This window comes from Vanacampus margaritifer, chromosome 12 (assembly GCF_051991255.1).
Source record: "Vanacampus margaritifer isolate UIUO_Vmar chromosome 12, RoL_Vmar_1.0, whole genome shotgun sequence".
NCBI lineage: Eukaryota > Metazoa > Chordata > Actinopteri > Syngnathiformes > Syngnathidae > Vanacampus > Vanacampus margaritifer.
In genome coordinates, this window is record NC_135443.1 from 5,478,410 (window position 1) to 5,490,531 (window position 12,122).

General features: G+C 37.4%; 1 protein-coding gene across 5 annotated transcripts in view; it reads left to right on the plus strand.

Annotated features, from left to right (window-relative positions):
* Nucleotides 1-11,667, plus strand: part of LOC144061798 (cGMP-dependent protein kinase 1) — a 108,529-nt gene extending 96,862 nt beyond the window's left edge. For all 5 annotated transcript variants that reach the window (XM_077582562.1, XM_077582561.1, XM_077582564.1 and 2 more), the window contains 9 exons: nt 3,991-4,087; nt 4,198-4,337; nt 5,852-5,941; nt 6,503-6,644; nt 6,718-6,881; nt 6,954-7,076; nt 7,147-7,209; nt 8,386-8,452; nt 8,525-11,667. In XM_077582562.1, the coding sequence (XP_077438688.1) occupies nt 3,991-4,087; nt 4,198-4,337; nt 5,852-5,941; nt 6,503-6,644; nt 6,718-6,881; nt 6,954-7,076; nt 7,147-7,209; nt 8,386-8,452; nt 8,525-8,623 (985 nt within the window). In that variant the 3' untranslated portion in view covers nt 8,624-11,667. The remainder of the gene's footprint in view (nt 1-3,990; nt 4,088-4,197; nt 4,338-5,851; nt 5,942-6,502; nt 6,645-6,717; nt 6,882-6,953; nt 7,077-7,146; nt 7,210-8,385; nt 8,453-8,524) is intronic.
* Nucleotides 11,668-12,122: the final 455 nt, after the last annotated feature.

Below are 12,122 nucleotides of genomic sequence, written 5' to 3' on the forward strand. Positions count from 1 at the left end.
ATAGGTTGGTTGCGGATCTAGACTTATACTAAATGGTCCAGTGCGACTTATGCATATATTATTTTTTTTGCCTAGTTCGACTTATACTCCGTAGCGACCTATAATACGGAAAATACGGTAACTTACTAAACACTTGCATGAGTCTTTAAAGCATGCGCTACGTCAACTAGACAAAATTCTACCAAACAACAATAACACAAACAAATTTGTCATTTGTCATGTAAACACGTGGACTGCACTTCTTTAATCACTGAATTTATCGAGACACTATATAAATAAATAAATAAATAAACAAACAGTACATATATATACAAAACGAAAGCCTACCAACTGACCTAAATGAAGCATTTTGAAGCAAATTGTAGTCTTTTCAATTTGAAAATAATCGATTTGAATTCGATTAATTCTTCAGCCCGACATCAGAAATTCCTCCCCGAAGTTCCACCGGCGCCATTTTTAGCTCGAGTTTCCCGCGCCGCACGTGCGTCACTTTGTTGGAAGTTCCCAACCCGGCCGGGCCTAACAAGGCCGCGCGGCAAGAAAAGCCTGAGTCAACATTCCGCGGCGATGATCCTTTGGTTGCATCGCTGTAAGGATGCAGCTTTTCCCCGCTGTTAGCAGCGCTTTTCCCTCAAAGAGTATCAACGTTTGTTTTGATCAAGCCGCTCGTTCACTCAGCGGGAGTCTGCGATTACCTGAAATAGAATAGATGCATTATTCTGCATGTTTTTGTTGTTGTTGTTGTTGTTTTTTTAAGTGCAGTGCCGCATTTAGATACTCTGTAACTTTTCACAAAAAGTTTTTGGGCTTTAGGATAACATTTCAGAATGAACCTAAAATGCGATATAGCTTGAAACATACTTCAAATGTTGCCATTCTGTGCTCTGTTAGACAACAAACAGCAAGTCACAAAGTCAATTTCAAGTTCATCTGGAAAGGTCATATTGCATTTTCGATGCATCCTGAGAGAAAACCAAAGCAGACTGCAGTGCACAAACTAACTCCGTCCCAAACTCAGAGCGATTGTATTATTTCTATGACCTCATCAGTCCTCCACCGTTTTATCACCCACTGGGGTGCGACTCCATCTGTAGAGGAACATTTTGCCATGCGGAGCTTTTAAAAGATTTGCTATGGAACGACGTAGCATTCTACCTGCAAATGTGCAATTGTAGACAGCCGGGGGCTAGTTAAGGCACCTTGAATTGACATTTCGTGCTTGGCTAAAAACTGAGCAGTGGTGAAATGAAAGCCAATATTTCACCAGGAAGCTGCATAACTGTTGCTATGGTAACTCCCAATATTGGGCTATCATTAGATTCAAGTGCTAACTTTTGGCATTCAGGCTGGCTTTGGTTTAAATCAGGTATTATAGTTACAGTTTGGGTTTGCGTACACCATATTTGGTAAGATTTAGTTTGGGGTTAAATTCAGGGTGAGGGTTTGTTTTTTTTGTTAGTGTTCGGCTTTGATTTCAGTTAGAGTTAGTGTTATCATTAGGTTTTTGATTAAAGTTTGATTTCTAGTGTAGCCCAGAGTTCAAAGCAAACACGGTGAAGCAGCATTTAGCTGTTATGCTGCACACCGATGGAATAAGCTGCCAACCGAAGTGAATTCTGTAGTCTGGCGGTTTTTAATTCGGGTTAAAAAATATTTTTTTCCCCATGTTTATCATTGAGGCAAAGCAAGTTTTATTTATATAGCACATTTTTTAGCACAGTGCAACTCAACGTGCTTAACACAAGAAAAGACAAAGAACCCACAAGCATCAACAAACACGCAACAGTTAACGACATTAAGTAGCAAAGAATAAAAAACTAAAGAAGCGTACAAAAATTACTGAAATAACATAAATTGACAACGTTAATACACATTAACGGAACTATTTAAGAGGGAAAAAAAAGTTATTTAAAAAAAAACTAGTTAATAATAGTTTTCTAAAATAATTAAAAGAAAAAACATGATTGGATTTGAAAGCATTTACTCTCGGGGCTGACTTCACATCTGTCGGCAGCCTATTCCATTTGTGTGCAGCGTAACAGATGAATGCTGCTTCACCATGTTAACTTTTTGCTCTTTTTATAGATTTCAATCAGCAGTTAAAAAAAAAAATCCAGGATTTGCCCTATAATACTTGCCAAGCCTATAAACACTGGAAGAAACATTGAAATCTTTTTCTGCACTATGCATTCTTTTTCGTTTAGTTTTGTTTAGTTCTCTGTGTTCAAATGTACTTTTAATCATGTATTGAGTTACCCTGTAAATAAAATGTGCTATATAAATAAAGCTGCATTGCCTTGCCTTAAAACCTTGGGAAACTGTCCCGGGAAGAGGCATGGACAAAATGTACAATTAAATTTTTTTTTTAAAAAAAAGATCATTACAGAAAATGTCTTGGTCAAAAACTGAATTCAACAACAAGGTGTTCATGAATGAGGGGCAATAGCATTGATCTGAACCTGAAGCCAGTCTAGCATGTGTGTAGTGGGATAAGTGCGTGATGGATGCGGTCCAGCTTTGTTTCAAGGTCAGGCTTATCTGTTTAAGGTTTGACTTATGGCTTGAAATCCTTTTGGATGGAGCGGACAGTCTCTTATTGTTCCCTTTCACCACTGAGTGCTTCAGCTATGGAATAACAACAAGTGCTTTTTCCCTGATGGAAAAAAATCCACGTAAGTGTAAGAATGCACTTTTAAGTCTGCCCAAAAACATCATCGGCTGCTCTTGTGAGTCTATTTCAGACGTTCGTGACAAACGAATGCAGCATTCTAACAGGGCAATTCTGCCATCTGCTGGCTTCTTGTGGAAATACATTTGCTATTTGTGGGCAAGCTTGGCCTTGAAATATGAGCATTTGTCTTTTCTGTTGACTATGAGTGTAATTGGGCGCGCCATCAATCTTTCTGACACTTCATAATGACAGAAAATAGCCTCTTTTTCTGAAGGATTTGAATGATGTGTTTTTCTGGGCATCCCTCCAGATAATGAATAAAAAAAAATCGAAAGCTCACGTGTGAATAATCCTTTAAATTCGTTACCGGGTCTACGCACATAAATAAACAAAGCCTGCCTAGGTTACCTCTCTTTGTTTGTAATAAACACTGAGCTGACTTGTGCTACTTGACTCATTGAGCCATTTTCAGCAGTAAAAAGCTCATATTTTGTCCAGAATGAATTTGATAACTTCATTACTTTTTCATTTACAATTAATATCTTTAAAAAAGAAATGTTCCACTTGCTGTTGACTGAAGATGACATCACCTGCGCTGAGAAAGTAGGTAACGACCAATCATGGATCAGTTTGCTGGCCAAACCCAGAAAACAGGTGAGCCATGATTGGTCGTTACCTACTTCCTCGGCACAGGTGATGTCATCTTCAGTCGACCTCAAGTGGAAATATCTGTTTGTAAAGGTATTAATTGTACAAAAAATAATGAAGGTATCAAATTCATTCTTGACAAAATATGAACTTTTTGCTGCTGAAAGTAGATCAATGAGTCAAGTCTCCCTTTAAGCTTTGAGTAGCGCGAGCAACTGACCGCCGGCTGGTTTCAAATATTCCGAGTGACTCACAAAGAGCCCGAGGAATACTAAAACCGCTGATCCAGATCCTGATCTGACGAAACTCGATCCGGTTCAAACAATAACCGGAAAACACGGGCGGCGTGATGGGATCACAGACGAACACGTGGAAACAATTTCTTCTGCACGGGGTGGACAGATGTCCGCTGTCGTGTAATGGGTGCAGGCTGAGGACACTTGAGTCTCTTTCCGTGGGAAGCTTTTTGTGTATTCATACACTCCGCATCCTTGAGGACATGCCTGATAGATTACTGCGAGGTAATCCGCTGAGATTTGCAAACAAATGAACTCAAAGACAAAGTTGAGGGTGGATTATCTTGTTGTCTTTCATCAACCGTTTAATGTCTAATCCCGTTCCTTGTCTCGGCTTTTCTCTCCTCCCTCCCTCCTCCTTCAAACGAACCGCAGGTACGAAGCCGAGAATGCTTTTTTCTTCAATCTCAATCTGGCTGATTTCAACATCATCGACACTCTGGGGGTCGGCGGCTTTGGTCGTGTGGAGCTGGTAAGGAGAAGGGGAAGGTGTGACTCTTCCATGGGAATATGAATGACGCCAATCCAATCGGCCGCGCATGCTAATTCTCTTTTTTTCCTTCTTTCGTCATCTCGCTTAAGGTTCAGCTCAAGAGCGACGAGAACAAAACCTTCGCCATGAAGATCCTCAAGAAGCGGCACATCGTCGACACCAGGCAGCAGGAGCACATTCGCTCGGAGAAACTCATCATGCAGGAGGCACACTCTGATTTTATTGTTCGGTATGTAATATGGCTTTTGTACGGATTAGGATTAGGGCCAGAGAAGAGAGGGGTGGGTTAGGGTTGGCAGGATTCTAACTTTAATCTCAGAATTCTGATTCTCACTTTAATCTCAGAATTCGGACTTTAATCTCAGAATTCAGATTTTAAAGTGAGATTTCTCACTTTATTCTCAGAATTCTGACTTTAAAGTGAGACTTCTCACTTTATTCTCAGAATTCTGATTTAAAGTGAGAATTCTCCCTTGAACCTCAGAATTCGGATTTTAATCTCAGAATTCTGACTTTTATCTCAGAATTCTAATTTTGATCTCAGAATTCGGACTTTAAAGTAAGAATTCTCACTTTATTCTCAGAATTCTGACTTTAAAGTGAGACTTCTCACTTTATTCTCAGAATTCTGATTTAAAGTGAGAATTCTCCCTTGAACCTCAGAATTCGGATTTTAATCTCAGAATTCGGACTTTTATCTCAGAATTCTAATTTTTATCTCAGAATTCGGACTTTAAAGTAAGAATTCTCACTTTATTCTCAAAATTGTGACTTTAAAGTGAGACTTCTCACTTTATTCTCAGAATTCTGATTTAAAGTGAGAATTCTCCCTTGAACCTCAGAATTCGGATTTTAATCTCAGAATTCGGACTTTTATCTCAGAATTCTAATTTTGATCTCAGAATTCGGACTTTAAAGTAAGAATTCTCACTTTATTCTCAGAATTCGGACTTTAAAGTGAGACTTCTCACTTTATTCTCAGAATTTGGATTTAAAGTGAGAATTCTGATTTTAATCTCAAAATTCTGACTTTAATCTCAGAATTCAAATTTTTATCTCAGAATTCGGACTTTAAAGTGAGACTTCTCACTTTATTCTCAGAATTCTGATTTAAAGTGAGAATTCTCCCTTGAACCTCAGAATTCGGATTTTAATCTCAGAATTCGGACTTTTATCTCAGAATTCTAATTTTTATCTCAGAATTCGGACTTTAAAGTAAGAATTCTCACTTTATTCTCAAAATTGTGACTTTAAAGTGAGACTTCTCACTTTATTCTCAGAATTCTGATTTAAAGTGAGAATTCTCCCTTGAACCTCAGAATTCGGATTTTAATCTCAGAATTCGGACTTTTATCTCAGAATTCTAATTTTGATCTCAGAATTCGGACTTTAAAGTAAGAATTCTCACTTTATTCTCAGAATTCGGACTTTAAAGTGAGACTTCTCACTTTATTCTCAGAATTTGGATTTAAAGTGAGAATTCTGATTTTAATCTCAAAATTCTGACTTTAATCTCAGAATTCAAATTTTTATCTCAGAATTCGGACTTTAAAGTGAGACTTCTCACTTTATTCTCAGAATTCTGATTTAAAGTGAGAATTCTCCCTTGAACCTCAGAATTCGGATTTTAATCTCAGAATTCGGACTTTTATCTCAGAATTCGGACTTTAAAGTGAGACTTCTCACTTTATCCTCAGAATTCTCACTTTAAAGTCAGAAATCTGACTACGGTGTGTTTTCCAGACTCTATAGGACATTCAAGGACAGCAAGTACCTCTACATGCTGATGGAAGCCTGCTTAGGAGGAGAACTGTGGACCATTCTCCGAGACCGGTATGCTCTACCAAATTACATGTATTTAAAATGTCTTTTTACATCACGTTAGTTAAAGTTTACTGTCAAACTAAACAAAAAAAGAGACTAGTAAAAAAGAGCATAAATATTCTGAAAATTTAAGAAAAAAAAGTGCCGTACAGCGAGTATACTAGGGTCGGTTTACTGTGTACATATGTTTTTTTAAAGTGCCATTTTCCATATTAAAAATAACACATTGTACATATTTTTCCAGTGCATGAACAGTAAAAAAGCCGTAAATAAATGCCATTAAAGTTACATTGGAAATTTTTCATATGATTTTTTTTTTAACCACAAAAAGTTTTGAATAAACCACCAATAACTGTTTTCTGCAACATCAAAAAAAGAGAACATTTAAAAAAAAAAAAAAGTGTATTTTGAGTTTTTTTGCTGTCATTTTGGGGGCTGGAACGGGTTGTAATGGTATTGCTATTCATTTGAATACGGAAAAAAGATTTGCGATACAAAGTCATCTCGAATCACGGGCCAGCACTGTTCTGTAAATGTGAATCGTCTGAAATGCTGTCTTGCCGTTCCCAGAGGTTCATTCGAGGACTCGACCACCAGGTTTTACACAGGCTGCGTGGTGGAGGCCTTCGCTTACCTACATTCCAAAGGCATCATCTACAGAGACCTCAAACCTGAGAACCTTATACTGGATCACAGGGGTTACGCCAAACTGGTAGGAAGGAGCGCCTAGAATCGATCTCGGTCCAGATGTTCCTTCCATAAACTTCAAACTGTCTTCTCGCTAGGTGGACTTCGGTTTTGCCAAGAAGATCGGCTTTGGGAAGAAAACGTGGACTTTCTGCGGGACGCCCGAGTACGTCGCGCCGGAGATCATCCTGAACAAGGGTCACGACATCTCCGCCGATTACTGGTCACTGGGAATCCTCATGTTTGAGCTCCTGACCGGCAGGTACCAGCAGCCCGGGAACATTCTTGCTACGTTATCTCCATGGAAGGCAAATCTCATCTAATTGATTCCTAGCCCTCCATTCTCTGGCCCCGATCCAATGAAGACCTACAACATCATCCTGAGAGGCATCGACATGATTGAATTCCCAAAGAAAATTACCAAAAATGCTGCCAACTTAATCAAAAAGCTATGCAGGTGAGTGTTTTGTGCTTTTTGACTTGCCATTGATTTCATCGGCGTGGCAACTAACGCGTTGTCTTTGCAGGGATAATCCTTCTGAACGACTGGGAAACTTGAAAAATGGCGTCAAAGATATCCAAAAGCACAAGTAAGCAAACTCATTCGTGACTGAGATGACATGTGGATGACATCGTTATTTCAGTTTTGCTCATAATGGCATCATCAAATACAATGAATAGAATGCTGCCTTCATCTGTGCAGTGTCATTAAATAAGGTTAGCAGTTGTTAGCTAAATACAATTGAAAAAAAAAAAATTTGAAGATGTTTAAAATATCATTACATAACAAATATAGTTCCCTCAACAGTATCCTTTTTAGCATGTCAGAAAATAAAATCTATTTTTGTGTTTAAGCATACTTTTTTCTTTTTTTTTTTTTAAACCATCATATTGGCAGTTTTGTCATCTTCAAAATCAAAGTGTACTTGTATGCAGTACTTCTCAAATTACAATGAAAAAATGCATATGGTCAGAAAAAGAAAGATATCTGAAAATTTATCGAAATGTAAACTTTTCAAAAAACGTACATATAGAAAATAAAATACGGTACATATCAAAATAAAAATGTATTCATTTACACAAAAAATGTTAAGGTTACTTATCCTCCCATTTTTTTTACCTGTTTTTGTCCGAATTTTTTTCACAGATTTTAATCTCATTGCACGTGTTATTATGACATAAAAATGTCTTCTATTTTTGCTATTCACTATCTGGCTCTGTCCCTCCTTCCTTTGAATAGCAGGGTTCCAATTAAGAAAATCCACTGTGTTTTCTTTACGTGAGACTTTACAAAAAGGCAAAGAAAAGGTCTTCTTATATGTCAACTCTTTCTTTCATTTTTATTTATTTAATCTCTAAACCGTGTATTTCTAAACATGGTCTTCGTTGTCTTTTTATGTTTTATTTGATTTATTTATTTTATAAATATTTATAATATAAATATTTTATATATTTATTTTTTAATTGTTTTAATGTACTCTTTTTTTAAATTTTATTTTACTATTTTATGGACAGTTTTTATTTTTGTAATTGGTTTTATTGGATTTTATGATAGTATACGGATCTTTATGTGCAGCACGCTTGTTTATAAAATGTGCTATAGAAATAAAGTGGATTGGAATGGATAAATATTTATTTATAGACAATGTTGATTTAACTTTTAAGTGTGATACATTTTAATTGAATCATTAAATAAGTATGTTTCTTGAATCTCCGAATACAGTATTTAAAAAGTGTGAGATCTACGGCGCTCTTTTTGTTTGTAGGTGGTTTGAGGGCTTTAACTGGGAGGGCTTGAAGAAGGGGACGCTGACGCCTCCGATCATCCCCAACGTGAGTGGATTTCGTGCTTTTGTTCTCCATCTGCGCCGAAGTTTTAACAAAGGCGGTTGTTGTCCCGGTCAGGTCACATCAGCAGTTGACACGAGTAACTTTGACAGCTTCCCCGAAGACAACGAGGACCCGCCGCCTGACGACAACTCGGGCTGGGACGTTGATTTCTGAAGTTCTCCTTCAAGCTCGCCGCCGAACCAAAAGAAACTTCTTTTGTTGATACGAAGGCCACGCAGAGGACGTGGCTACGTGGTCAAAGAGAAAAAAAAAAAAGAAGAAAGAAAGCAAAGAAGTCGATTTTAACGGATGGATGGCAACGCCCGACTTGGGTCACCGATATGCCTTTATTTCACTGTGGCCCCGGATCAAGCATTTATAGCGGGACAGCTGTAGCACACGTTCGGTGTTGTCTTACACTCGGCTCTAAGGCGGAGGAAGTGCAGGGATACACACACGCGCGCACACAAACATGGCCGGCCACGGATGGCCGACGTTCCCACGTGACGGGCTGCCGGCCAATGTTTCTGCTTTTTTGTTGGTGTTTCTTTTTCGGATAAATAAGCGTGTGAAAATGTGAAATGTTGTGCTCCGATCATCGCTTCTCCCGTTGTACAACAAGTGCTCTCGACTAACCTGAATGTCACCGATTGCCGCATTACATACTGTAGTCTTGAACATTTTAAAGGAGACATATTATGCAAGATTTGTTATCTTTAATTTAACTCCCAAAAACATATAAAAACCTATTTTAAATATTGCCATGGTCCCAAAAAACGTATTTATACGTTTTTTTGTTTTGTTTTTTAAATGCTAAAGCCTTTGATAGAGCTTCTGACATGAAGAGGTCGCATAAAGCAATGGTAGTTATTACAAAAAAAATGTCCAGCAGGTGGCAGCAAAGTATAAGAGATAAACCATTGCCATGTTGCAACAAGCTCTTTTCCCCAGTGTTTTCAACAGGTTTGTGAATAATGATGAAACTTAGCGATATTCTAATGCTAAATGCTGCAAAACGGAAACAGATACAAATATACTTCTTTTTCCTGATGGAAAAAAGAGACTCTAATCTTTCTTTTGGTAGGTTCCATGTTTTTATAGCAATAGAACACAATATGGCTGGGAGTGAATGAGTTAAAAAGTTCCCAGGTGTCTTAAAAAAAGAAAAGAATTGCAGCACACTTGATATCCATTTGGCACAGCCTGTTTAAAAAAAACATTCAGTTTTGGGTTATGGGTGTTTGGCTTTCGTTACTAGGGTGACCAGGGTCAGAGTTAGGGCGTTCTGGCAAAGCTAGCGATGCCACCTTCCAAACTATCACCACATTGTGCGATTTTTCTGAACTCGCAAAACAAACGTATAATTATTTGTGGCCTTTTAGAGATTTATGAGACTCAATCGATGGAATTCGCCTCGTCATGTCCAGACTGCCACGTTTAGCTAATTCATCCAAATTTCATTTTTTTTCTTCTTAAAAAAGAAAAAGAAAAAGGGGACCGTGTGTATTAATTAACATTTTGATAAATGTAAAGGTCATATCCCCGCCATAAAAAGTGACTGTCCATAAAAATCGGATTATATTTTCACTGGTGGGAACAGCACTTCATCACCATACCACTGAATTACACTTTATCAATTTGTGTAGTAAAACCTCACCCCTGATACTTTTCAGTTTCCAGAACCTTCTCGCTGGTAACTCTAATGCTAATCTATTCTGTACTAACACTGCAGCTCTGCTTACCTTTTGCCTTTGACATGATAACGCTGCTGCGTAGTCCTGTCAGAGTCTTACTTGGCAACGAGGCCCTAATTTAAAGAGCATCGGAGTCCGTTTAATGAAATGACAACTCTGGGGAAGTGTGGAGGTAGGAATGAGGAGAAGTGGCAGTAAAATAGGCCGAATTGCAGATGCAGGACATGAGATTGCGAGAGTGTCGAAATAAGTCTTAAAGCCACTCTAATTTAATGAATACGCCCATTTGTGGTTGTACTTTTATTTGTATGCAGACAATGGAAAAGTCCAATTTCCATAATACGTCCCCTTTAAGGTACATTGCGAACACATAAAAAGCACAAAATTGTGTGCAGTTAAAGAAAGGAGACTTTCCAAGTGCCCTGTTTCAGATGTCAAACCATCACACAGCTGACACATGTGAAATGACAACATTTCCATGAGGTAATGTGTCGTCCATTATGCACTCATAGCACGTTTCTTTTTCCGGCTCCCCCGTTAGACAAATCATGAAACATTGTTTGGACCGCCATCGCGCCTGTACAGCTCCAACTGTGAACACGGTGTCAATGTCTTTGGTGCTGCTCTTGATTTAGGACCACAACGAAGAGATGGTGACATGTCAGTACTGTTTGCTTGGATTTTTTTTTTAATCATTTTTTTGTACAGTGATTTCTATCTTTTCCTGTGCTTGGTTTTCTTAATTGAATATTAATGACGCTGTCTATTTTGTGGATTTTGTTTTGTATTTCCTCCCATCACATCTGCATGAGGTTGAAAGCGATCTTGAAGGCATCACCTGTCACTTCTCACGTCTCAACAATCAAGAGCATAAAATGTAAGTGCCTTAAATCAACGGCATAAAAATCATCATCATCGTCGCAAGGCCTTTTTGATGCTGCATGAACACACACAACTGAAAAGTACACCTCGTCCGTAAAAACGATTTCATATAAATCCATCACATATGAACGACTGCAATGACATGCTTTTCACATCGTTATGAAATCGCACACATCATAGAAGCAGGAATGATTTGCAGTTGTACATTTTTCTTTCGATATTTGGGTCATGTGGCATACGGTTCAGACATGAGACCACGTTGAGGGAAGGAATCAAATGGCGGATTGAAATCGGCACAAGTGTTACGATTATGAAGATAGGGTTCTGTTATTCATGCATTGAGAGATGGCGTGTTAAAATGATCAAGTGGAATACAACAGCCGTGCCATTTGATCCCAAAATAGATGTTTATTTATTAGTGCTTATTTTAAGTTATATACCAAAAGACAATTTTATTTTTATTTTTATTTTTTATTATAAATGCAGGTTTATCTAAAACATTGAAAAGTGAGTGGATTCATGTTTAGACCATCTTCATGCTGCCGGATATTTGCCTTGTGTTGTTTTTGTTTCATTGCTGTAAATTAATTTTGCAAAGTGCCACGTGTATGAATTTTTGAATTATAGAGATAAAAAAAACAACTAATGTGTGTTGGTGTTTTTATAATAATATAAACCATTTTCCCAGATAAAATGCCAGTAATTTAAACAAGTGACTAAACATTTTTATATTGAGATTGAATCAACTTTTATACTTAAGTTTTGAATTTCAAAAACATGTTTGGTTCATTGAACAGTATGAACACTAAATTGTTCTTGTTCGTCTATCTGTGCGGTCTTGTTTAACTTATTTCATTATGAATATATGTATTGCATGCATGTAAAATATTTTTTATTTACATGGTCCATCTAATATCTAATTTAGGCGTATGGTTTTGGTAGGGAATTACACAATTAAGAGTTTTAAAATATATTTAAGTTTATTTTTATTTTTTATTAATTAAATTAAAGACCATTGTTTAACTAGATGTATTTTTGAAAACATTGATAATTAAAAAATTATAAAATGTCAATGACACAAGATTATTTTTAATGAG